Source organism: Semicossyphus pulcher, unplaced genomic scaffold, assembly GCF_022749685.1.
Source record: "Semicossyphus pulcher isolate SPU_LCO1_2020_fin unplaced genomic scaffold, fSemPul1.0.p SCAF_4, whole genome shotgun sequence".
In the NCBI taxonomy this organism is placed as follows: Eukaryota; Metazoa; Chordata; class Actinopteri; order Labriformes; family Labridae; genus Semicossyphus; species Semicossyphus pulcher.
In genome coordinates, this window is record NW_027211715.1 from 32,455,031 (window position 1) to 32,481,905 (window position 26,875).

A 26,875-nucleotide genomic window follows, 5' to 3' on the forward strand; every position below is an offset into this window, starting at 1 on the left:
AACTTTCTAATTTTATTCAGAAGAAGTGTCCTCACTCACTCAGAAAGTCAGAAAGATCCCCGCAAAGATGGAATAACAAGATGGAAAACACACACACACACACACACACACACACACACACACACACACTGCCTCCAGCTGAGTTTGGAGGGGAGTGTCGCGCAGAGAAAAAAAGTTTTTGGCTGAGCAGGTTGAGGGAGGGACAGAGAGGTGTGGTCACCGGGATCCAAAACCGATCCGCTCCTGCTGTTTGGTTGCAGTCGGCAGCAGAGGGACGGAGGGTCTGGGGCGGACAGGTGGTGACAGAGAGACGAGCTGGTGGTTTCCCACGGTGTTGCTGTGGCTGCCGTTTCCTCGTCGGAAAGAATATGTACGGGTCTCAGAATGCCCTGAACATGGGCCGGAGGGCCGGCTCCAGAGGCGACTTAACTGGGACGACCCAACAGTACGCACGGAGCGAGGTCGTGCACGGAGGCGGTAATGGATACGATCCCTACATGGAAGGATATAACACCTACACCTTCTCAAAGTCCTCCTCGGGTGGCGGTCAGGGCGGCGTTTTGGGAGGCGGAATGACGAGCGCATCATCTGGCGGTTTGATGAGCAGCGGCCAAATGATGAGCGGTAGCGGCGGAATGATGAGCGGTGGCGGCGGAATGATGAGCAGTAGCGGCATGATGAGCGGTGGCGGCGGAATGATGAGCAGTAGCGGCATGATGAGCGGTGGCGGCGGAATGATGAGCGGTGGCGGCGGAATGATGAGCAGCAGCGGAATGATGAGCGGTGGCGGCGGAATGTCACTTGGAAAAGGAGGCGGAATGAGGTAGGATTTCATTAACTTTACACCTATTTAACCTGCGACCTCCTCGCTGCCACCTGTTACCTGTCTCACCCTCTCTGCAGTCAGTCTAGAAAGCTGCTTGCCATTAAATATTGATTATGACAGCCGGTTATATCCCAGTATGCATTTCACCCTTACACATTTTGAGTACACATTGTAGTCCGTGAACCAGGAAGCGCTGACATTTGCAACTCAAACCCCCAACTCACCAGAGCAAACGCATGAACATATTTACAGGGAGCATTATTACAGGGAAATGATTTTCTTCTGCAAACAGTGCTCTTGTGTTGGACACAACCTGACTGGCACATCGCTTTTTGCAAAACACATTTTCCACAAACTTGTTGTCTCCAGTCTCCATTAAGTTAAATGTGCCTTACAACTAAGGATTAACCTGGTGTGCATTCATGGTCTGTTTGTCGAGGGAGTTACTACATAATCTGACTCTTATGTTATGAATACACAGTGATGATAAAACAAGGCTGCACTCTTAGAATCGTCTTAATGATGATTTAAAGCTGCTGCGTGTGTTGTGCAACATTTTAAAATTATTACTCAGCTTCTTGTCTGCACAGCAGCTTCCCTCCCCAGAGAGACATGCTCAGTTTGATTTATAGCTCACACTGAACTGCTACGTTCCCTGTGCTGCTGCAACAGTCACTCACTCCAGAAACATGTTTCACTTTCAGACCTTCCACACTGTCACCCACAGAGCTAATATGTCACTGCACTACTGACGTAGGTGCTTTGAGGACATGATTTCATGACATGAAAGTTGGAGTTTTTACAAGACAAGGTTGCACACTACGAGAGCGATATATTAGCCATTATTAGCAGAACTGATAGAGCCCAACCAATGTATCGGTTGGCCGATACAGGCCTATCGATATATCTACTTATGGCAGACTCATCGTTGTCCTCAGGCTCTGCTGAAGGTTCTTGTGGTTGCATCCAGCATCTTTCCGTTTTCTGTCGGTGTGCTTACATTATGGGAAATGTTATGTTACATATATACTGACAAGAAGTTGCTTAGCTGTTCAGAAATGTAAGAAAGTAATATGGACATCAAATCTATAAATCCAGTATTGTCTAAGCCAGCTGTGCCACCCTGTTGTGTCTTGTGTGACTGTGCAGAACAGAGTTTCATCATTTATCTTAATGGACTCTTCATAAACTCGCACACAGCATATCGCTCTGACTATATTAAAGAGTAACTGCACACTTAAACATGTTGTTTGAGCTGTAGTCTAAATTATATTGCTGTACTGTGAGGAAACACGGCGTTTCATGGGTTGGAAACGTCTCAACACGCCATCTACTGTTTTAAATCAGCCCTGGACCTCGCCAGCCGATGGTGACGTAGACACGACCGTTTGGGACAAAATTACATCATGAAATGTGTAAAAAAGAGATGTTAACGCCTGTCAATGCACGCACGGTCGGCGCTTGTGCACTTGCATTGCCTCGGCTCCAGCTTCAGGCATTAGTGGGCCTGGAGCCAACGGCCGGAACTGATAGGGTTCGGGACCACCGCGGTCCTCCACCCCACTACAGTGCACTTCAGGGGACTCTGGAGGGGAGGAGTCCTCCACCTCAAAAGAGCCCTCTGTGGCATATGTGCCCTGTGACTCTGTGTCCATTTTTCCCTGGCCAGGGGAGGGGACGTCACTGAGCTGCCGGACGCACCCACCCCCTCCACCCCGTGCCCACTTTGTGCATTTTTCAGAATTGTGCAGCGGGTGGAGTTATGCTCAGACCTGTGGGTGCAGTTACACTTTCAATAATCGCCCCTGGTTTCACAATCTAATTGGTTTGTGATGCAAAACAATACTTCTCAATGATCCCATTGTTAGAGCTGTTTGATGATGGGATTCCACTTCTCTGTTTGTTCACCACAACGTCTGTGCACGCTGCAGATGAGGATAATAATAATGAATATTGTTAACAATATCAATGCATATGAGTGCATTTAATGAACCCAGCCTGTATTGAATTACAAGACAGATAAAAGTGCATATGAAGCAGAATTAAAGCAAATGTGATTTAAAAAACATTTTAGCTTTACATCATTTTGTCACTTTGTCATCAGTTTTTTAGGCTTTTCTCCTTTATTGTAGAGGACAGCTGAAGAGAGACAGGTTATGTGGGGAGTATGGAGAGGGGGATGACATGCACCAAATGATTTGCAGACCAGGAGTCGAACCCGCGATCGGTGTGTCGAGGACTGTAGCCTCTGTGCATGGGGCGCCTGCTCTACCAGCTGAGCTAAACCAGCACCTCATCATCTTTATTATTTATTAGTTTGACAGAAATAATGATGAGACATTTTCAGTTACTAATATGCATCTTTCTAGGGAATTATTATCATTGAAATTGAGTCCAATCTTAAATGATACAGACATTCACCCACACTGTGCAGTCTCAATCAGCTGCTACAAAAACACATTGTAAGAGTCCAGAGATCCACAGGATCACAAAGAAGGAGAAAAAATAAAGTTAGTAATAAGTAATTAAGTTTTTTTGTGACCAAAATATTAAAATGTCATATTAGAAGATGAAACGCCTCGCCGCTGAAACTGCTGCTAAGTTATTTGTGCGATGTGTCAGAATCGTTGCAGGTAGGCGTAGCTTCATTTTCTGACCTGTGATGTTTTGCTGGATACCCCTTTAACAAATGATGCAGCTGAAGTTTATTGTTATAACAAAGACCTTTGATGAGTTTCTCTGCTGCCCCCTGCAGTGCCTCCAGCCTCAATGCCATCCACCAGAAGGCCATGATCCTGCAGGGCCAGTGCCAGGATTACCTGAAGAAAGCCGATTACGCCCTCCAGACTGTGAGTCATGATGTGTTTGTTTAGTTGCTTTACTTATTGGCTGTCTTCCTTCAGGTGTGCAAATAAAAGCCTGTGTTTAGGTTCTTATGACAAAGTGAATCTCATGGTGTTGCAGCTTCACTTCTGCTGGCAAAAACAAACGTTGGGGTGTAAATTGTGTAACTGGTTGAGTGTCAGGGAATTGAAAAGGAACCAGGATCTGTTTGTGGAGCCGTATTTCAACGTTAAATGAATCCAGTGAGCTCTGCAAACATTTAGGTTACAGCACACACATGCCTCCTCAGCTTTGTGTTGAGCAACTTGTTGTGAATTACTTGTTTTTTTGCAAAGTTCACCAGAAGTGAACCCATCAGTTTTGAGCTGGAACGATGAGGGTGTGTGATTTATAGCTTGTTTACTAGTAACCCCTCTTCACGCCTGAGAGGCTCCAGATGAATTAAGTATTTGAAATGCTAAAAATCACGTCCTTTTAAATTAAATTAGAATTCAAGAGAAAAAAATAAAGTGATTTCTCTCTTTCAAAATACATCATAAAACTGTCATTTAAAAACATTCACTGACTTTTTTTGCACAAGATAAAGTTTTAACAACAACAACAACCAAAACCTTTCACAGGAATCTCCGTGCACATTTTGCCTTTCTCGTTCAGCACCGTGTTTTTGTAAACCTCTGTAAAAATGTTGTCTTGCAGGGCAATAACACAGGCGATGCAGAGCGCTTCATGGGCATGGCTAAAGAGGCCATTGCACAGTTGAAGAACTGCGCTATGGACCTGAACCATATGGGACAACCCAACGACAACGTAGTCAGGACGTAAGGAAGACCGTGCTCCTTTCCTCCCTTTCCCTTGTCCCTTTTTCAATCACATCTGTAACTGAATTGATGTATACAATTCTTGCATATATCCTCCGTCTCTTAATCCCTAATCTTTAGCATGGAGATCTGTAAAGACCAGCTGAAGGGGGTCCACATGGCCATCTCAGGCACCATGCAAAGGAGGAGGAGCAACAGAGGGAGCTCCGGTGGCTGGGAGGAGCCAGGAAGGAGCTTCCAGGATGCTATAGGCTGGATTGCACAGCAAAAGGTTGGAGCACACACACATAGCTGCACATCTTCAACTCACTCTCTCCTCACTCCCAAAGTCTCGCTCTTCCCTCCTGCAGCAGGTTCAGAAAGGTCGACAATGCGGATATTTATTCTCTGACACCAAATATCTGATGTAGTTGTTGTGTTCATGTTCATTACATGGTTGTTAAATACTTGATTCTGATTGGTTAATTACGGCATTCCGAGGTCTGCTATTTCTCGATAACAGATCGTTGCTATGAAGAACAGACCGCTGCTCGGGATGAGGCTCTAATCACACAATCTGGGGGACTAACTGCAATTTATTGATTAATGAGATTGATGATTAAGATGCTCGGGCATAGAGAGGTCGAAGTTCTTGTGGTAAGCGTTTTGGGGACGCTTTACTGTGGATCGCTTTACCACCCGGGCACGACGAACCCCCTCAGGGCCCTGCGGATAGGAGGACAGAACGAAACGGAGAAAGATAAGGGATGGGAGGGAGGGGTGCAGAATACGAGAGCGAAAGAGGAGGAGAGGGGTAGGTTTGAATTTATGGGAATGCTGGAAGAGGTGCGGTTGAGGTGTGGTCCTGCTCCTGAAACTTTGCTATGTAGCATCAAATAATTTCCCCCGTAACAATGTCCATAAAGAAAGTCCCATATAGTTATGAGCATAATTTCAAGCAAACGTTTTTATGAATGTCGTAGAACATTTACAATTCGAACTTCAATCCGTCTTTCATTTAAACAAGGATTCTGTTTTTATCCCGTCTGTGCAGAATGGAAAAAGAAACAATGAGTGTGAAAGTGTAAAGTTAATTGCTGTTTTACCTGAACACATCGGATGTAAACAAACCAGCATTACTCTCATAATTTTGATTTAGTTTTAGTCATTTAACATTTAAAAACCTGTCAGTCATTTTAAGATGATAGATTTTAATCCTGTCTTTTAATTTTGGGGGAATAACCTTTTTCATTTGATTGTTATTTAAACAAGTGTTAATTTTACTCTCAAATATCTTAAGACTACTTGGAGCAGCCTTCAGAAAACATGTTTTTAGGATTTTTAGATCTCATTTTCTTTGGTATTAACAAATAAAAAAAGTCGTATTTAAACTGACAATCTTGAAGATTTGAGTTTCATTCTCTTGGGCGCCCCCAACGGTAAATTGCGGGAGCACACTTCCCAGATATCCAGACAGTGCTGCATGTGTGACGTCCACAATTGGCTCCGGTTGTAACTCTTGATTGTCCTCGCTGACGGTCGCTTTCCTGTTTACACTGTTAGCCTTCATCTTTTCTTTGTTTGTTCAGCCTTTGTTGTTTTCTGTTTACTCTCTCTACTGTTGTGTTACCTCATTGGTCGATACATAGTGACTTAACAGACATTTATTTAAATGAAAGTCTTCGAGGTTATCACTTTAAAGCAACATTTAAACATGGTTTTGAGTGGACTATCACTTTAAGAGAAAGGAGGAAACAGTGTCAGTGAAGTGACTGACAGATTCAATTAAACAAGAACACTGTGCAGTGTTTAGTTCAGACATGAAAGCATTCCTCTGCTGTGTGCTGTCAGAGACACTGTATGGACGTGGTCACACTGGCAGCGATTACGCCTGACATTAACAAAAAATGAATTCATGAGGAATCAAAAGAGGAACACACAAGACGACACATTAAAGTTTGGGGAAAAGTACTGCAGGGAATCAGACGATAGAAGAAGGTTTTGTCTTGCGTTTAATTCTCAGGCCAACTTTTTCCTGGTAGATTCCAGAGATGTTTTCAGTGAAGAGGCTCATAAATTCACAAAAGCTTTCCTGCTCCAGCTTGTTTCTCTGCCACCACCTGCTGGCTCATATTGGGCACAAATAGGAAAAACATAAAACTACTTATCTGTACTGAAAATGTGTTTTTATGAGAATTATCTGCTTCAAATCAACTCTATCCTGTGTTTAGCTGCACTTATATCCTCAGTGTGTGATTCTGCCCTGTGCTGATCATTAACATTCACGCCTCCGTGTCTGTTTGTTGTTTCAGCGTCTGATTGAAACGGCTTCCTGGGGAGACGACGCTGCAGCCATCGATCAGCAGCTGATGAGCCATCAGAGGTTTCACAGCTCCATCCAGCGGAGCCCAGAGATGGACCGAGCCCGAAACGACCTGGTGGGTTCACAACACGCTGCGCTGATGCCACAGGCTGGCATGCAACATGTCGTTATCGAGCAATCTCTTTTTAGCAAAAGCCAAAATAATCTCCCATTTTTCATGATTTGATTCAAATTCTGTTTGTAGGAGATGTAAATCAAACAGGAGTTATCGACCCTTTACAGTCAAACTTAACGCACATACTGTGTTTATGTCTTATGGAATAGATGCATCATATCTAATTGAGGAGTTTGCATGTTCTCCCCATACATGTGTGGGTTCTCTCCAGGTACTCCGGCTTCCTCCCACAGTCCAAAGACATGCGAGTTCTTCATGTTTTTCTGTGTTTTTAAGATATTATCTTAAGAGGACTCTTACCAAACCAGTTTGACTCTCTTCCAACAGATGAAGAAAGGAGACAAAGGAAATCTTCACGCTCTGGAACAAGAATGGGACAGTTTACAGGTATAAAACAATATCCATTTGCTCATCACTTTTAAATATCTGTCTCGTACTTAAACTCGCTTCTTCCTCTCTTGCAAGAAAATGTCAATTGGTCGGACCGAGCAGCTGCAAGAACTGCAGAAGATCCTGCAGGAGATGTCCAGAGAGATCATGTGGGTGAACGAGAGGGAGGAGGAGGAGCTGGTGTTTGACTGGGGAGACAAGAACATCGACCAGTACATCCCACGCAAGCAGGAGGGCTACTCGGTCAGTTTAACACCATTAAAGGTTCAGAAGTTCAGTTAGAATCAGGAGAGAAAAGTTGCAGAAATTCACGTTTGATTTTAATATTTGAGCGCTTCATTCTAGTGGATGGCGATCCTGTGAGTCTAAATTACACTAATGCCTCTTCATGAAGCTGATCTGCATCTCATAAGGGAATAATCATCTGTCAGAGATTAGATTTTGGCAGCTGCAGTCATCCACTTAGAGCGAAGCCACAGAGTTCTCCTCAGGCTGCATCCCTGTGATTTCTGAACCTCTGCTTGTGCAACAGAAACTGATGAGTGCTCTGGAGGACAAGGAGAAGGACCTGAACAAACTGAAAGGCAAAGTGGACACGCTCCTGAAGAACAAGCACCCGGCTTCAGACAAGATCGAGGTGTGAACCCGTCCATTCATCACGTGGAAACATCAGTACACACATGTGGGAAAATGATCTCTTTATTTTGTGTTTGTGTATATCAGGCCTACAAGGACACTCTGCAGACTCAGTGGAGTTGGCTCCTTCAAATTACCAAGTGCATTGATGTTCATCTGAAGGAGAACGCAGCCTATAACCAGGTAAAAGGACAAAACATGAAACTTACAGCTGCTCTGATACAAACCCTAGAGACAAACCCTGAGAGAATTGTCAAAGGATTATCAGCTCTTTAGTTTCTTAGCTTGTTGTTTTGGTTTTTTTGGTCCACAACTGAGCTGTTACGGCAAACAAACTCTGATAAACTCACTCTACAAACTCAATGATGGCATCAAAGAGCAGACAGGCAAAGTTATTGATGAGCTGGTGAACACAGTGGAGCTTTTAGTGGCTAGAGAGCCAGAAACTTCCCTCAGGAGATGGAGGAGACCAAAAACAGAGCTAAAAGGAAAGTGAATAATGGGCTTCAGTGTTTTGTTGACAGCTTGTTTCTGTAACTCCAAGACATATGATTTCTGCTGCTTCATTTCATGTCACAGCCAACCCCTCTCTCTCCCCACGCTTCCTGTCTCTCTGGAATTACAGGGCGTCTGATGTAGAAACCCCATAAAGTATACCACCTGATAATACATATCATGATGTGTTTAACAACAGTTCTTCAAGGAGGCCAATGAGACACACAGCGCCCTGCAGAAGGAACACGAGGCGGTCCGTAAGAAGTTCACCTGTGACAAGAACACGTCACTGGAGAACCTGCTGGAGCTCCTCAGGGGACTGGAGGTACAGCAGCTTCTTACAGCCGAAACAGTGACCAGGCTTTGTCAAAGTGTCATAGTACATACTTAGAATTACACCCTTTTTATCACTATTTTCTCTTTTATTACTGCATAACAGCTACATCTTGAAATTATTATTTATGGTTATTTTATAAATTACCTTCAGAGGGAGAAGGAGAAGATTATGGAAAACAAGAGGCAGGTTCAACATCTGGTCAACAGGTCCAAGAGCATCGTGAGACTGAAACCCAGAAACCCTGAAGAGAAGAGCCTCAACCCGGTCATCGTCAAAGCCCTGTGTGACTTCAAACAAGACCAGGTCAGTTACCTTCAGTCTCACACAGACTGCGTGTTCAAACCACAGACTGTATGAAAAGATGGACGACATGACAGCTCCCTGAAAGTGAAGCCAAACCCTCTCTATCGCCCCCTGCTGGCTGCTCATAAAGCCCGCCTCCTCCATGTTAACAGATGGGACATGAGTCAAACTATAAAATCAAATACATTTTTCTCCACCATGGTTTCTGTCATTATAGTTAGTTCTTATCATGCTGATTTATGTCCAAGTTTTGCATTTTGTCTGACAAGTTTACTTTTAATTAGTTATTTGATGCTGTAAAAAGGGGGTGTGGCCTCATGATTGACAGCTCTGTTGACAAATGGGGCTCCTGCAGCGTCCTGTTCCCGAGTAGCAGAGTAGAGGAGGAACGGTGAGAGGAGATGTAACTAACACTAACACTACAGTCATTGAACTTTCCATAAGCATGAATATCTGCTTCGGATCGACACAAGAAGCTGTTCTGCTGTTAAATACGCCGACATGCTGGACCTTTTTAGTTTTTTCAGGAAATTAAATGTGTGTTTTCGTTAGCAGAAGAAGGGTTGGGTCATTATTACTGCAGCTCCAACTGCCGATCTCTACTGCACAGACTCTGGCTCCCAGAGTAAGTACTATGAGAGCCGGTGGAGAAGCGTCGCCCATCTTTTTATAGTCTGTGGTTTAAACCACTGACTCTTACATTACACTGACTGAAGGTAAGTTCAGTCACTGCAAAGACCTGAACAGACGTGAAGATAGCGAATTTGCTTCATTTATGTAGTTCACATAACTCTTGACATCCCGATTTAGGGTACTGTAGAAATCGCCTTAAGTAGCTGCTTGGTTTTCCAGCATATTTTAAAGGTCAATATTCACAAGTTTTGTTTAATCGACTAGTATAAACACGAAACATGCAGTGGTCAAACTGCTTTTTTATTTATCAAAATTGATTTTCATTGGGCTCCACAGAAGGTGATCTGTAAGGACAACGAGGCGATCCTACAGGACAACAGTCAGCGCAGTAAGTGGCAGGTCACAGGCCCTGGAGGACTGGACATGACGGTGCCCTCCGTGTGCCTGATCGTACCCCCTCCCAATCCAATCAGCGTCAGTCTGGCCAACAAGTAAGACATTAACAATATGCGGCCCCTTGCTGAGGAGACGTTACATGAAACCTTGTCTTTAAAGGTTCAGACTAAAACTTGTGTGTTGTTCACAGGAACGAGCAGTACTACGAGACCATCCTGTCGATCTGGAATCAGCTGAACATCAACATTAAGAGTCTGGTGGCCTGGCAGTACTGCCTCCTGGATATCAAACGCATCAACAGCTTCACCCTCGCCACGGTAAGAGATGCATAAATTACTATTTTATAAAAATGAGTACATTTATGTAGTTATGTACACAACCATGATGTTTGTGTGTTCAGCTGGCCCGGATGCGTCCTGAAGAGTATCGCCAAATTATCAGCAGTCTGGAGGCTCACTTCGAGGAGTTCAAAGTGAACAGCCACGGCTCCGAGATGTTCACTGACGAGGACAAGAGGGCGTTTGAGAACCAGTTCACTGGAGCCCAGACCCACTACAACCAGATGGTGGTGCAGCTGCCGACATACAGTCAGTATTTTAAAGAATCTACACAGTAAAGCTCAGGACTCAAAATTACATCTATAGTCCATAGTTTGATTCACAGGTGAATGTGCAATTTTGCTATAGTATTTAAAAGATTCTGCTGTCTTCAGGCACACTCGCACCGAGACAGGGATTTAGTTTAAAATGCCTTTATTAAATAAGGGCATATCTCGTAAACAACATCAATTTTACAGGAGTAAACGCCGAGCGGTTTCGACTCTCATCGGGTCTTCCTCAGGGCGTGGCCAGGAAGAGTCATGACAAAAAAACAAAAAAAAGCTTTTCTACTATTGAACATCAATCAAAGTTGAGTCAGCATGAGGACGAGAGGACGGTGCTTCTGAGAAAATAATCAGTGAAACAAAGTTTTTCTAGTTTGCGCATAATTAATATAGAAACAAGCAAAGCACACATAACTGTATATACATGATTATACAACAGTTAGTTCTGACAAAGTAATCTGATTGGACAAGAGGCATTCTGTGAGTGCTGATATAGAGTACAACATCACTGGGACTTTTCACTCTGTGTATCACTCCGCCTTAGCCAGGTGTTCACAGATCACAGCAGACCGTGTTTGTCTACATTGATCAAGCTGGTTCCTCTGAATCACACAGCAGACTCTTATCTCACTGGCTGATGATACATTAAAACAAACAGATAAATGTACATGATAAAAAACAGCTGATCTGTGGTCACCTGTAGACACAGAGTGCGGGAGAATGCTTGGGTTGCTCGGCAACAGAATTCCAGTTTCAGTTAAGTTGTGGAACAAGTTCAGTTGGTGGAGCAAAAAGTAATCTGTTGTTGATTTTTAATGTTTACTACTACTATTTGCAGCTGGTATAACTGTTGTATAAGTAATGCCCAATTTCTAAATGTATTTCTTTATTGTAAAAAAAGAAAAGTAGAATACAAACGCGCATATTGAAACAATATCATAGCTTACATTGTCAGGAAGCCTTAAAAAGATTCTTCAATGTGTGCTATGAACAAGTTTTTGAGATTCTTTACAGCTTAAGATCACATATTTTTCCCCGTTCCTCGTTTTCTTACATATTACTAAAGCCCTCTGAATGTTCTGGACTCAAGTCCTCTAGAAATATTTACTTAATAATATATATTTACTAAGAATTCAGGCTAACCTGTAGCATTAGGAGAATAAGATTATTATTTTTTAAATATTACACATTTTTTCCAACCAGCTATAACATAACATATCTGTCTACTCACAGTTGTACGGGAAGAAACAGAAATTCAACAAACAGCAGAGCTGCAACTCCAACAGGAGATGCAACTCCAACTGGAGATGCAACGTCAACAGGAGCTGCAACGTCAACAGGAGCTGCTACGCCAACAGGAGCTGCAACGTCAACAGGAGCTGCTTTTATTTCAGCAACAACAAGCTGCTTATGAAGCGGAGCAAAGGAGGTTGGAAGAAGAAAGGCTTAGAGCAGAGAAGAAAAGATTGGCAGAGAAGAAAGCAAAAGAGGCGACAAAAAAAGAGCAAGTGATAAAAAAGGAAGTAGTGAAAGTGGTCGGTGCAGCTCCAGCGAAGAAGAAGGTAGTCGTGTCCTCTTCTTCACGCAGCTTATCTGAGCTACACGCGCTCAGACTGAGGCTGGATGGCGCTGAGGACACGCTGAGTCAGCACATTCACATCTGCCTCGGAGACGACGGGGAGCACGACTGCGGCCTCAGGATCACTCAGTTAGAGGTACTCACAAAAAGGCTTAAATACAAGAAAGATAGACGGAATTTTTGAGTAATACAAACTAATCTTTCCTTATATTCATTATAACCACTGCATCTGTGTGTGTTTTCCTTTAGACGGTGCAGTATAACATCGACTCGATGCGCAACGAGTTCTTGCGTCTGAGGGAACAGATCATGAAGGAGCTGGAGGGCATGAATGATTCAGATAAAGCAGAGTTCCTCCGCAGTGAGATTGGCATCATCAACCAGAGACTGGGCAGTCTGGAGGGCAGCTCATCAGCTTACCTTCAGCGGTGAGCACACCAAAGAAAACTCAAACTGTTGTTTTTAAGCTTCTCATTGAGATTTATCAAGAAATATCTGAGATCACAGCATAGATGATTCAGTCAAACAAATTAATGTTATTTCAAATATCCATGTGTTCCTGAGCTGCATCGTTTCTTCTTCTCTATCAGGCTGCGGGCTCTCAGAGACATGCTGGAGAGCGTGGCCCGAGCTGAAGACATTGTGAAAGTTTATGAGGCGAGACTGACGGAGAAAGAGACCACCTCTCTGACGCCGAGTGAAGTGGAGGAGTATATGCTGGCCCTGAAGGTATAACCTTTTCCTACAATACATTTCATGCCGTTACCACCAAATTTCCACCAATTTCCCAGGCCCTCTATTAGCATGAGGAGAAAACTTGTGTTTTAGACTATTTTGACTTTGTCTACATGCTCCAACTTTTACATTCTGGGTCCCATGGCGCACTTCGATTTGTATCCAACTCTGGCTCTCTCTGGGGTAGACAGTAGCTCAGCCTGTGACTTGCCTTGGGAACCGGAGGGTGCCTGGTTCAAGTCCCGGTACGGACCAACCAAGGCCTGTAGCTAGAGAAGTGCCAGTTCCTTTCCTGGGCACTGTCGAAGTGTCCTTGAGCAAGGCACCTGATCCCCCAACTGCTCGGGGCGCATGTCCATGTGCTCACTCTGACATCTCTCCATTAGTGCATGTGTATGCCCCCCGTAAAGCAGATTCGAATCTCAAGGGACTTCTTCGCTGAATTAAGGTTAGAGTTATAATCTCCAAGATCTCAGTTTCGTTCTCTTTGGCGGCACCTATGGTGACAAACTGTAATTGCGGGAGCACACTTCCTACATATCCAGACAGTGTTGCATGTGTGACGTCCACGGTTGGCTCCGGTTGTAACTCTTGATTTTCCTGGCTGACGGTCGCTTTCCTTTTTAGACTGTTTGCTTCATCTGAGCGTCGAGTTTGTTTCTTTTTCTTTGGATTTTCACTTGTAGTCATCCATCTTTTCTTTGTTTGCTCAGCCATAGTAGATTACTGTTTACTCGCAACACTTGCAGAGAGCGGAAAGCAGCCGCTTAGCTCCGCCTACCCTCTCTGGCAGACCAACCACTGCTGGCTGATGGAAAACGCGTCACTAACTGGGCGCCGCTTGTGATTTTTTTTAAAACTTAACTGGTGTTTTCTGTGTTTTGCTGATTCATAGACTATGAAATCAGAGCTGGATCAGAAGAAGGATGTTCTGACCTCCATGGAGGCAGAGCTAGCCAAGGCGTGCCACTGGAACGGCCAGGTGGGCACGTCCTTCCACAGGTGTGACATGATGCTATCCAAATACACGGAGCAGGTGGGCCTGCTGTCAGACCGCTGGAGACGAATCCTAGGACAGATTGACACCAGGTACTTTTTTTTTCATGACATGGCTATTAGTGAAACAATTAAATAATATTGCTTGATGTTCACCGATGCGGGCTTCTTATTTGTAGCTTTATTTTTTAAATTAATTAACTGAATATTTTTTGGATTTGCAGATTGAGAAAAACTGTTGGCATCTTGGGCTCTTGTAACTTGTGATAGGCTTTTTTAAAAACAATTTCTTGACATTTAATAGATCTAACAAATTATTGATTCATTGAAAAACTAATGGAAAGGTGAATGCTTCTTTGTGCTCTCCCTTTTTTCTCTTCAAAGTGTCTACAAAAAGTAGCTTAAGATATACGCGTCTGAGTTACTTTTTCTTCTTATTCTTACTCAGAGTCCTAGATTTGCAGTCATATCAGCCTCAGCTGCAGCACTACAAGCAAACCAGCACCTCCCTCAGTGACTGGATCGATGTCACGAGGAAAAAACAAGACACCCTGCAGGCCACCAAGATAGAAAGCATCCAAGCACTGCAAGACCACATTGACAACCAGAAGGTCTCATGCTCAGCCCTTCATTGTTGTCACTTAACGTGATTTCAGTTATAGAGGTCTATGTCCATGTGTGTGACACCTGACCTCTTTGTATGATTTTGTTCTTCAGGCCCTGAATTCAGAAATCAAAACAAGGAGGGTGACAGTAGACAGTGTGCTGAAGGACAATGATGCCTGTGTAACTTCTATCAAAGTAAAGAGACTTTCTTACTTCTTAAAATGATCTAAACTCTTATTTTTTTATTTCATGAATTTGTGACCTTTTTTTTCTTTTTCTAACAGGACTACGAAACTGACCTCGCCTCCTACAGCTCTGGTTTGGAGACTTTACTCAACATCCCCATCAAGCGAACAATGCTGAAGTCTCCATCAATGGATCTTAACCAGGAGGTAATAAAAACTAATTAAAAATGTTGTGTCTCATCAAAAGTATCTGGAAACATAGTGTGACATATAACGTTTAATTAAGTGATATCTAAATAAATACTTGAATGTGCTTTGTCTTTGTCTCAGGCTACACAACTGCAAACTCGTTACATGGAGTTGCTTACACAGTCTGGTGACTATTACAAGTTCCTGGGAGAGCTGCTCAAAAACATGGAGGAGCTCAAGGTACTGATGTCGTATTTCATAGTTCTTTGAGTATTTGTATTTGCTTTGTATATTTTCAGTTTGTTTCTGTTGTGTCTTAATGTTTTTAAATGTAGCTGGCTATGTCTGTTGGTTTTTTCAGGGCTAGCAAATGCTAAGTCATCAGTTTCGCTAGCGCTAGTTTGGTTAACAGGGTGCATCTCTCATTCACAGTTACTATGACATTCACTGAGATGATAGAATTAGCTAACAAAACAAGACTTGAAACAAACTGCTCTTAACAAATACATGAACAGCCAACTCCTCAGAGTGCCTTGAAGAACAACCGAATGATATACATGATATTTTTCAGGTCGCCATGGTAATGACATGTCAATCACAAGGAAGCCACGCCCTAAAGCATACCCTGCTACATTGTCTATTTTCCGCCAAATAAGAACTTATGAGGGTGAATACTGGACTTGACTTCTGAATATAAAGCTACTCCATATCTAACTGATGTGTAAATAGAACACATGGTGTTGATAAGCTGTAAATTCTGTCATTGTTGTGTTTACAGCTCTTTGCTTAGCCCTAAGCGGCAAAACAAATTAAGGCACAGTTTTAAAGGATCACACAAGTAAATTGGAATGCACTTGAAAGAAGTTCTAGTAGAAAGTGCTACTACCTCTGCATTCATCTCCGCTTTGTTTTGCTTACAGATTCGTAACACCAGGATTGACCTGTTAGAGGAGGAGCTTCGCCTGCTGAGAGAAGATATCCAAGATCGAAACTCCAAGAACAAATCTTTGGAAGACGCAGTTTCTCGCTATCAGCTGGAGCTGTCCCAGTCAAAGGACCAGCTGCTGTCGATGGAAGAAGTGAAGCAAAGCACAGCGCTGCAGGTCAATGCCCAAAGGGAGAACCTAGGCCAGCTGGCAGACCTCAACGATCAGGTGGCACGCCTCACATACTTGCTTGAGGAAGAAAGGAGGAAGAAGAGGCTGGCTGAGGAGCGCTACACTCAACAGCAGGAGGAGTACGACTCAGTGCTGAGGAAGAGACAGAAAGAGCTGGAGACGGTTAGCTGGTCCAAGGTGGAGTTAGAGAAGAGTGTTGCAAATAAGGTGCAGGAGATTGAGCAGCTGCGGCGGCAGCTGGCTGATGAGGCAGCGAGAATCAAGGAGCTACAGAAGGAGATTTCAAAGGTAAGGAGCCAATGCAGTACGGAGATCAATAACTTAAAACTCAGCTTCGAATCTCAGATCCAAGTCAGCCGCACAGACATGCAGAGGCTGGCATCCCAGAGGGAGGAGGATACTACTGAGCTCCAGCTGCAGCACGACAGAATGGTGGCAGAGCGGAGGGATCTGGAGGAGGAGCTCAGGAGGCTCAGGTTGTCTATCAACCAGGCTGAGGAACAAAGAAAGAGGGCAGAGGAAAACGCTCAAAGTCAGCGTGCTGTCATCACAGAGGAAGGGCGCAGAAGGAGAGAACTTGAAAGTCAGGTAGAGGGGCTAATGAGGCAGAGAGATGAGGAAAGCAGCCAGTATGAGGAGGAGCTGGCTGTAGTCATGAAGCGCCTGCAGGATAAGAGTGAGGAGCTGGCTTATGTCACACATAGTCTAGAAGAGGAGACCCGCAGGAGAAAGACTATAGAGGAGGGGCAGGGTGTACTTGAACAGACCATGACCAAGATGCATTCAAAGCTAACCAGTTCATCAATGGCCGCAACCCAGTTTCAGGAGTGCAAGGATGAGCTTGAGAAGTTGCGTTTGGAGCTTGAGAGGGAAAGCAGGGAGCGAAGCAGAGTAGAACAGAACATGAGCAGGTTACAGGGACGCATGAAGGACCTTCAGGCTATGAGAGATGGCCTTGAGAGCCAAGTGGAGAACCTGAGGAAGGCCAATCAAGAAGAAGTGGCCAGAAGAAGGCAGGTAGAAACAGAACTGGAAAAGACCACCACAGCAATAACAGAGTACAACTGCACGATTACCACACTACGCCAGAGCCAAGAACATGCCAGCATGTCGGAAAAAAGAGGTGAAGAGGAGCGTCTTAGGTTGCAGGAGATGCTGGAGGGAAGCTTGAGACAAAACAAGACCTCTGCAGAGTGCATGACACGGCTTAGTGCTGAGCTGAAGGCCCTGCAGCAACAACTCCTTCAGGAACAGGCCAGAGTCAAAGAGGCAAACCTTAAGAATGAGAGTCTTTACAAAACTCTTGAGGAGAGGAGTAAGGCACTGAATGAGAACTATGTTGAGATTAACAGGCTGAAGGAGATGACAGAGAGCCAAACCAAAGAAAGGCTGAGGCTGGAGGAGGAACTAAGGGCAACCGGACATGATAAAGAAGAACTCTTGAGATCCAGACAGGGACACGATGAAGAGCTCTCCTCCCAGATTACTGCTCTGGAGCTGCAGCTTCAGGCCAGTGAGCGCAGCAATGTAGATTACCGCAACCTGGTGTCAGAGCTCTCCTCGGAGAGGGAGAAACTCAAGCTGGAGACTGAGAAAATACAAAAGCAGGCCACCGAGGTACATGGAAGTTTGGCACTTAGTCCTGGAGTGGTCTCATCTTTCCAAATCAGAGTCCTAATGTGGATCAATCAAGTATCAAATCAAATACATTTGCATGCTGGAGCACCTCTAGATCCCCTGTAGATGCCTCCCATTTGGTAACTCTGATTTGAACACATGCATCTGTATGTGTTTAAATAATTTGCATGCGAATGCCACTCTGCTTGCTGCCTCTCTGCCCGGTCTGTGTAAAGATGTGCAATCTGCATGCTTTTTTGCCTTCACTTTTACCTTTAATTAGCGACACTGTCAATGATGTCTTTACCGCCGTCCTTTGCTCACATACAGTTTGATTATTGTTTGTCATATTTTAGTGGTATCCTGATTGTAAGACAAATTTAGCAAATTTGTTAAAACAGCATGCTCCTAAAATACCAACAGTTGAAAGAATTCTGACGTAATTGATGCATTTTAGACCTGTTGGTCAAGATTGGAACCTATCAGAATTAGCTACTTGTGCTGTTTTGCAAATTTACAGAATGTAGCTACAAACTTTATTCTAATACTTTTGTAGTTATAGTTACTTTAAACAATGTAGTGTCCATAAGGTTTGTCTGCAGGATTGGGAAGGTTGAGTTTACAATGCCATTTTTTATGATTTTTTCTCTGCATAGCTTTCTTTAAAAATTGACTAGTAATGAAGATTTGCAGTCTGCGCTATAATGCCATGACCTATTTACTTTAACTTCCCAGTCTTGTATGACATTGTCTAGTTTTCATGTTTTTCTGAAGGTCAGTAGCAATTTGCGGAATACATAGATAAATTATAAAAGAAAATATGTTGGTTGAATGCACACAGACTTGCTTTTTTGTGTTTTGATAAGTGTTAGGCTAATATCAGCTTAACACTTTTCTATCCTTTGGTTTATCCTAATTTATAACAATTTAAAGACTGGAGCTTCAGCAAGAACAGAAACATTACATTTGCGACATCACTGTTGCACCTAATTACACAAAGACGTTCTTTCAGTATTTTTCTGCCTAAAAAGGAAAGGGCAAGAATGTGTGCTGTTCTCCTTGGTATTGTTAAAGTTCAACATTAAGGTTACATAGCAATAGTACCAATTAATGTGTGTTAAGGCGCAGTTGATCTTACTTAATAGTCATTGTCAGGCTTAATCATCCCAGTTTCATTGATGGAAAATATAGAAAAGAATGTATGGTTCTTGTAGTACATCTATGAATATTGTGTTTACTAACTTTTTATCTCTGTTCTATCTTTACTCTTTTCCCTCTATTTTTCTGCAGATAACAGCCTCGATGCAATCCATCCAGTCCCAGTACAGTGAGATTGTCTCTGAGAGAGATGCTCTGTTGCGGAAACTCAGATTGTCAGAAACGGACAAAGATCGTGTCCAAAGCCTAGAGGACGAACTCAGTCGCATTAAACTGTCTCTCGAGTCTGAGCTTCACAATAAGCAGCGTCTGCAGGAGGAGAGTGAAAGGTTAAAAAGGGATTTAGGTCACTGGAAGGACCAGTATGAAAGTAAGCAGGACCTGATCAGGCAAAATGACACAGACAAGGAACGTCTGGAGAGGGAAAAGAACTCTTTGAAAAGTGAGATAGACAGGCTGATGAGAGAACTCAGGGAGCTTGAGGACACATACAAAAGTAAGCTGTCAACCATTCAGAAAGAACTGAGAGAGACGACCACTGTCAGACACACCATGGAAACTGAGCTGAAGAAATCTAGAGAGACACCAACCTTGGATGCATCCAATGTGATTTTTGATGGAGTCCGCAAGACAGTCACAGCAGACCAGTTGCTTGACTGTGGTGTTTTGGACAAACCAACATTTAGCCAGCTTGCGAAGGGGCATAAGACTGTGCCTGATGTGTCTGCTGACAAAAAAATTAATCTTAAAGGTACAGGCCCTATTGCTGGGGTGATAGTTGAGGGTCAGAAAGGTCCAGGGTCTACAAATGGACTCCTATTCAAAATGACACTCACAGAAGCCAAGAAGGAGAACCTTCTGCCACCAGATAGTGTTGACCTGCTGCTGGATGCTCAGGCTGCCACAGGCCACATAATAGACCCCAGGACTAATCAGAAGTTTACAGTTGAAGAGGCCTGCAATCAAGGTGTGGTTGATGAAGAGGATAGAGAGAGGTTGTTGGCTGCAGAAGCTGCAGCTGTAGGATATAGGGGTCCCACCACAAGCAAACCCCTTTCAGCATATGAGGCCATGAAGAAAGGACTTATTGACAAGAACACAACACTGCGCCTGCTACAAGCCCAGGAGTCTGTGGGGGGCATTCTAGATCCAGCACTCAGCGTGTTCCTTCCCAAAGATACAGCCATTGAGCGTAACCTAATTGATGATAACATATATCGTGCTCTGAATCAGAGGCCTGAGCTCTACCTTGACCCAGAAACTGAGGATGGTGTTACGTATATGTCAATGAAGAGGAGATGTAAGGTAGAACTAAACACAGGCCTACTGCTTCTTCCAATTCCTGAGAAGGTAGACCCCTCTAAACTTGTCTTTGATGGTGTTCGAAAACCTGTCACAGCTAAGCAGCTGGTTGATTGTGGTGTGCTGGACAAGCCAACATTAAAAGATCTAGAAAAGGGTAAGAAAACTGTCCCCACTGTGTCTGTAGACAAAAATGTTGCTCTCAAGGGGACAGGGCCTATTGCTGGCGTTGTAGCTGGACGTCAAGGCAAGATGTCTTTCTCAGAGGCCAAGAAACAGATGCTCCTGCCTGAACATTGTGCAGATTTGCTACTGGAAGCGCAGGCTGCAACGGGTCACATCATTGAACCAAAAACTAATCAGAAGCTGACTGTAGATGAGGCATGTGCCAAGGGGCTGGTGGATATTAGGGATCGGGACAAATTATTAGCAGCAGAGGCTGCTGCTGTGGGATACAAAGACCCCAGCACAGCCAAGCCTCTCTCAATATTTGAAGCCCTGAAAAAGGGACTAATTGATAGGAAGACTGGACTACGTCTGCTGCAGGCTCAGGAGTGCGTTGGAGGAATTCTAGATCCCAATCTCAGTGTGTTCCTCTCCAAAGATACAGCTATCAAGCGAAACCTTTTGGATGAAAATCTTCGTCAAGCTCTAAATCAGAGTCCTGAATGTTACATTGACCCAGAAACTGAGAATGATGTTAGTTATGGGGCATTGAAGAAAAGATGTCAAACAGAGCCTCACACAGGTCTGCTACTTTTGCCAATGACTGAGAGGAAAGACCCTTCCAAACTCATTTTTGATGGTGTTCGTAAACCAGTCACAGCGCAGCAGTTGCTTGAATGTGACATCCTGGACAAACCAACATTTAACCAACTAATAAAGGGGGAGAAAACTGTCCCTGAAGTGTCTTTGGATAAGAAAGTCTCTCTAAAGGGAACCGGATCAATCGCTGGTGTGGCAGCTGGACCTTTAGGAAAAATGTCTTTGTCAGAGGCCAAGAAAAAAATGCTAATGCCCACAGATAGTGCAGATTTGCTACTGGATGCCCAGGCTGCCACAGGCCACATCATTGACCCAACAACCAATGAAAAGCTGACAGTGGAGGAAGCATGTGCCAGAGGAGTGGTGGACAGTATGGATCGCGACAGACTCTTAGCAGCAGAAGCTGCTGCTGTGGGCTACAGGGATTCTAGCAGAGCTAAGCCTCTTTCTGTGTTTGAAGCAATGAAGAAGGGAATAATTGACCGAAAAACTGGGCTACGTCTGCTACAAGCCCAGGAGTCTGTAGGAGGCATTTTAGATCCCAACCTCAGTGTGTTCCTTCCTCGAGATACAGCTATAAAACGAAACCTTTTAGATGAGGACCTATGTTTTGCTCTAAACAAGAAGCCTGAGTGTTACATTGATCCAGACACTGAGCGTGGTGTCAGCTATATGGCTTTAAAGAAAAAGAGTAAAACAGAGTCTCACACAGGCCTGACACTTCTGCCAATCACTGAGAGGACAGATCCTTCCAAACTGCTCTTTGACGGTGTGCGTAAGACTGTCACAGCACAACAGTTGCTTGATTGTGGGGTCCTAGACAAACCAACATTTAACCAACTGGTGAAGGGGGAGAAAACTGTCCCTGAAGTGTCTTTGGATAAGAAAGTCTCTCTAAAGGGAACCGGATCAATCGCTGGTGTGGCAGCTGGGCCTTTAGGAAAAATGTCTTTATCAGAGGCCAAGAAAAAAATGCTAATGCCTACAGATAGTGCAGATTTGCTACTGGATGCCCAGGCTGCCACAGGCCACATCATTGACCCAACAACCAATGAAAAGCTGACAGTGGAGGAAGCATGTGCCAGAGGAGTGGTGGACAGTATGGATCGCGACAGACTCTTAGCAGCAGAAGCTGCTGCTGTGGGCTACAGGGATTCTAGCAGAGCTAAGCCTCTTTCTGTGTTTGAAGCAATGAAGAAGGGAATAATTGACCGAAAAACTGGGCTACGTCTGCTACAGGCCCAGGAATCTGTAGGAGGCATTTTAGATCCCAACCTCAGTGTGTTCCTTCCTCGAGATACAGCTATAAAACAAAACCTTTTAGATGAGGACCTATGTTTTGCTCTAAACAAGAAGCCTGAGTGTTACATTGATCCAGACACTGAGCGTGGTGTCAGCTATATGGCTTTAAAGAAAAAGAGTAAAACAGAGTCTCACACAGGCCTAACACTTCTGCCAATCACTGAGAGGACAGATCCTTCCAAACTGCTCTTTGACGGTGTGCGTAAGACTGTCACAGCACAACAGTTGCTTGATTGTGGGGTCCTAGACAAACCGACATTTAACCAACTGGTGAAGGGGGAGAAAACTGTTGAAGAGGTGTCTGTGGATAAGAAAGTCTCTCTAAAGGGAACCGGATCAGTCGCTGGTGTGGCAGCTGGACCTTTAGGAAAAATGTCTTTATCAGAGGCCAAGAAAAAAATGCTAATGCCCACAGATAGTGCAGATTTGCTACTGGATGCCCAGGCTGCCACAGGCTACATCATTGACCCAACAACCAATGAAAAGCTGACAGTGGAGGAAGCATGTGCCAGAGGAGTGGTGGACAGTAGGGATCGCGATAGACTCTTAGCAGCGGAAGCTGCTGCTTTGGGCTACAGGCATTCTAGCAGAGCTAAGCCTCTTTCTGTGTTTGAAGCAATGAAGAAGGGAATAATTGACCGAAAAACTGGGCTACGTCTGCTACAGGCCCAGGAGTCTGTAGGAGGCATTTTAGATCCCAACCTCGGTGTGTTCCTTCCTCGGGATACAGCTATAAAACGAAACCTTTTAGATGAGGACCTATGTCTTGCTCTAAACAAGAAGCCTGAGTGTTACATTGATCCAGACACTGAGCGTGGTGTCAGCTATATGGCTTTAAAGAAAAAGAGTAAAACAGAGTCTCACACAGGCCTAACACTTCTGCCAATCACTGAGAGGACAGATCCTTCCAATCTACTCTTTGACGGTGTGCGTAAGACTGTCACGGCACAACAGTTGCTTGATTGTGGGGTCCTAGACAAACCAACATTTAACCAACTGGTGAAGGGACAGAAAACTGTTGAAGAGGTGTCTGTGGATAAGAAGGTCTTTCTAAAGGGGACAGGGTCAATTGCTGGTCTTGCAGCTGGACCATTAGGGAAAATGTCATTTACAGAGGCAAAGAAACTCAAAATAATGTCTTCTGACAGTGCTGACATGCTACTGGATGCCCAGGCAGCCACAGGTTTCATCATTGACCCCAGAACTAACCAGAAACTGACAGTAAAAGAAGCAAATGCTCGAGGAGTAGTGGATAAGGAGGATGAATCAAAGTTGTTTGCAGCTGAGGCTGCTGCAATAGGTTACAGAGACCCAAATAGTGCAAGACTCCTGTCAGCTGGCCAGGCAATGACGAAGAGATTAATTGACAGGGCCACAGCTCTACGTCTTCTTCAGGCACAAGATTCTGTAGGGGGTATATTGGATCCTACTGTGGGTATATTCTTTCCCAAAGACATTGCCAGGGATAGGGATCTCATAAATGATGACTTATACCAGGCACTAAATCAGCATCCCGATTGCTATGTGGACCCAGACAACCAACAAGCAACTTCCTACATATCTCTGAAGAAAAAATGCAGAGCAGATCCAAGCACAGGGCTTTTGCTTCTCCCTGAACCTCAGAAGCCGGTAACTGTCCAGGGGCTCAGGGACCAGGTGTCTGTCATAGATCTAGTGGATGCAAACCTGCTCAAACGTTCTGATATGGACAAACTGAAAGAGGGCAGATTGACAAGCCAGGATATTGAGGACCGCCTACGGCCATACCTGAGAGGTTCTACTTGTATTGCAGGAATTTATGATGAGGCAGGTGAAAAGGTAATGCCCATCTATCAGGCCATGAAAGATGGACTGTTAAGACCTGGGACCACTCTGGAACTGCTTGAGGCCCAGGCTGCCTCAGGTTTCATAGTTGATCCTGTCAACAACCTCTCCCTGAGTGTAAGTGATGCCTACAATAAGGGACTTTTTGGGCCAGAGTACAAGGACAAGCTGCTGTCAGCAGAGAGCGCTGTGACTGGTTACAAACTGCCTGGCACAGACAAGGTTATCTCCCTCTTTCAGGCCATAGAGAGAGGTCTAGTGGAGAAAGGTCATGGCATTCGTCTGCTTGAGGCACAGATTGCCAGTGGTGGAATAATTGACCCTGAACACAGCCATCGTATTGATGTGAACGTAGCATACAAGAGGGGTTACTTTGATGAGAAAATGAACAAGATCCTGACTGATCAAAGTGTTGATAATAAGGGTTTCTTTGACCCTAACACAGAGGAAAACCTAACCTATCTTGACCTTAAGAAACGCTGTGTCACAGATAAGAAGACTGGCCTCCTCCTTTTGTCCATCAAGGACAAGACAAAGCTAGAGTCACATCGGAGAAAGAGGAGAGTGATAATTGTGGACCCAGACACAAATCAAGAGATGACAGTACGTGAAGCATATGACAAAGGATTAATTGGCTATGACCAATTTGTGGAGCTGTCTGAGCAGGAGTGTGAGTGGGAGGAGATCACGATTACTGCTCCGGATGGTTCTACACAGTTTTTTATTGTTGACAAGAAGACTGGAAGAAAGTATGATATTACTGAGCTGCTTGAAAAGGGAGTAATACATCAGTCAGATATAGATCAGTACAGATCTCGCACCATCACCCTCACTCAATTAGCAGATATTGTAACACACAAGTACGGACCTGGATCATCATCACTAACATCATCAACTTCAAGAACATCAGCTTCCTCGGGTTCATCTTCAGTGACACCATCATCAACTTTAAGAACATCGTCTTCCTCGGGTTCATCTTCAGTGACACCATCATCAACTTCAAGAACATCATCTTCCTTTGGTTCATCTTCAATGACACCATCATCAGCTTCAAAAACATCAGCGTCCTCTGGTTCATCTTCAATGACATCATCATCAGCTTCAAAAACATCAGCGTCCTCTGGTTCATCTTCAATGACATCATCATCTACTTTAAGAACATCAGGAGCCTCAGTTCCCTTGTCGGTGACATCATCATCAGTCCTGTCAAGACCCTTATCACCTACCCTCGCCAAGATGACCACAACAAGAACTACCACTGTCACAGAAAGAAGCTCCACATCAAGCAGTGTTTCTCGGGAATCACCTGACTCCTTCAGAAATATATCCAGTGTATCTATTAGTCTGGCCTCCCCTGTTGCAACAGTAGGTGAACAGGAACCTGTGGGCGCAATCTTTGACACAGAGACTTTAGAGAAGATATCCATCACAGAGGCTTTAAATCGTGGTCTGGTGGATTCCATCACTGCCCAGAGACTGCTAGAGGCCCAGGCCTGTACTGGAGGTATCATCAATCCCACAAATGGGTGTAGGCTTGGCGTACAAGAAGCTTCACGTCTGGGCATAATCAATGAAGACATGGCCACTAAGCTCAAGCCTGCCCAGAAAGCTTACTTTGGTTTTGAGGATGTAAAAACCAGGAGGAAGATGTCTGCTGCGGAGGCCATTAAGGAGACGTGGCTGCCATATGAGGCAGGGCAGAGGTTTCTGGAGTTCCAGTTCGTAACAGGGGGATTTCATGACCCAGAAAAGGGCTGTAGAAGAACCGTGGAAGAAGCTTTGAAGCTGGGATGGCTTAATGTAAGAACAGCCCAGAAGCTTCAAGACATCAAAAAGCACTCAAAGAACCTGACATGTCCCAAGAGCAAACTTAAAATCTCATTCAAGGACGCTCTGGATAATTGCCTGTTGGAGGAAAGCACTGGAGTGAAAATGCTTCCAGCATCATCAGTGTCTTCCAGTGGGATCAGCAGCCCTTACAATGTCTCCTCTGCCCCAGGATCCACCAGTGGCTCAAGGAGTGGTTCTCAAAGAGGCTCACGCAGAGGTAGTCTTGACTTAGGCTCCCCCCTCTTGACAACTAGTCGCTACACCTTTAACTCCTACACATCCACCTCCACCAAATAAATGTGTTTCATGAGGAAAAGTTCAAATATGATGTCCTTCAAAGATGATCTCTAGATGATCTAACCTTTTACATAGTTTTAGATTTAAGCTTTCTTGTTGCTACGCTTTTAAAAAACTTTTTAAGTTTCGATGATCAGCACAATTAACACTACCAAGATATGTTTTGTAGAATCAGGCTAAAGTATTAATGGCAGCGATCTTAAGGGATTTGGATACAAAATAAAGTGTATGTTGATACAGTTCTTGGTGCCACTAAAAGGCTTTGAAATGACTGCCTTATTCTTGCATACACAGATTTCACTGACAAACTTCCTATATGCTTTGAATGAAATTCAGTTTCAAGCTTTGCCTTGGTATATATAATGGTATTGTTGGTATTGTTTGACATCTAAAATGTTGGGGGAAGGGGGGTGCAAGGTGGGGTTCTAAATATCAGCATATCAGTTTTTTACTTAATCGGTTGTTAATCTATTGTTTCTTGCTAGTAAGTGCTTTTGGTTTTGTAACAGTTTCTAAATATCTCAAAATAAAAGAGTCTTGCTCATATTGATTTATGACTGTTCTTTTTCATGGTCTGATGGAGATTCAAAACACTATTTAGAGCTACGTGTCA

The 26,875-nt window shown here is 44.1% G+C and overlaps 1 protein-coding gene across 2 annotated transcripts; it reads left to right on the plus strand.

Moving 5' to 3' along the window:
- Positions 1 to 274: 274 nt before the first annotated feature.
- Positions 275 to 26,875, plus strand: LOC138606865 (desmoplakin-A-like). 2 transcript variants are annotated; one of them, XM_069679337.1, is made up of 24 exons: positions 275 to 823; positions 3,582 to 3,675; positions 4,367 to 4,488; positions 4,609 to 4,759; positions 6,780 to 6,905; positions 7,293 to 7,352; positions 7,431 to 7,598; positions 7,888 to 7,992; positions 8,079 to 8,174; positions 8,686 to 8,811; positions 8,974 to 9,126; positions 10,096 to 10,250; positions 10,346 to 10,472; positions 10,556 to 10,742; positions 11,993 to 12,474; positions 12,588 to 12,766; positions 12,929 to 13,067; positions 13,969 to 14,162; positions 14,518 to 14,680; positions 14,787 to 14,870; positions 14,960 to 15,067; positions 15,191 to 15,289; positions 15,970 to 17,784; positions 19,075 to 26,875. In XM_069679337.1, the coding sequence occupies exons 1-24, from the start codon at positions 369 to 371 to the stop codon at positions 26,260 to 26,262; spliced, it is 12,576 nt and encodes a 4,191-aa protein (XP_069535438.1). In that variant the 5' UTR covers positions 275 to 368; the 3' UTR covers positions 26,263 to 26,875. The 2 variants fall into 2 exon arrangements, with proteins under 2 accessions (XP_069535438.1, XP_069535439.1); XM_069679338.1 differs by having other exon boundaries at positions 15,970 to 16,455.

What these genes read in the sequence shown, in the direction of transcription:
- LOC138606865 (XM_069679337.1), top strand. Translation starts at nt 369, where the DNA reads ATGTACGGGTCTCAGAATGCCCTGAACATGGGCCGGAGGGCCGGCTCC. An exon ending in GGAAAAGGAGGCGGAATGAG is followed by an intron (nt 824 to 3,581) that starts GTAGGATTTCAT and finishes TGCCCCCTGCAG; the next exon opens with TGCCTCCAGCCTCAATGCCA. An exon ending in AAGAATGGGACAGTTTACAG is followed by an intron (nt 7,353 to 7,430) that starts GTATAAAACAAT and finishes CTCTCTTGCAAG; the next exon opens with AAAATGTCAATTGGTCGGAC.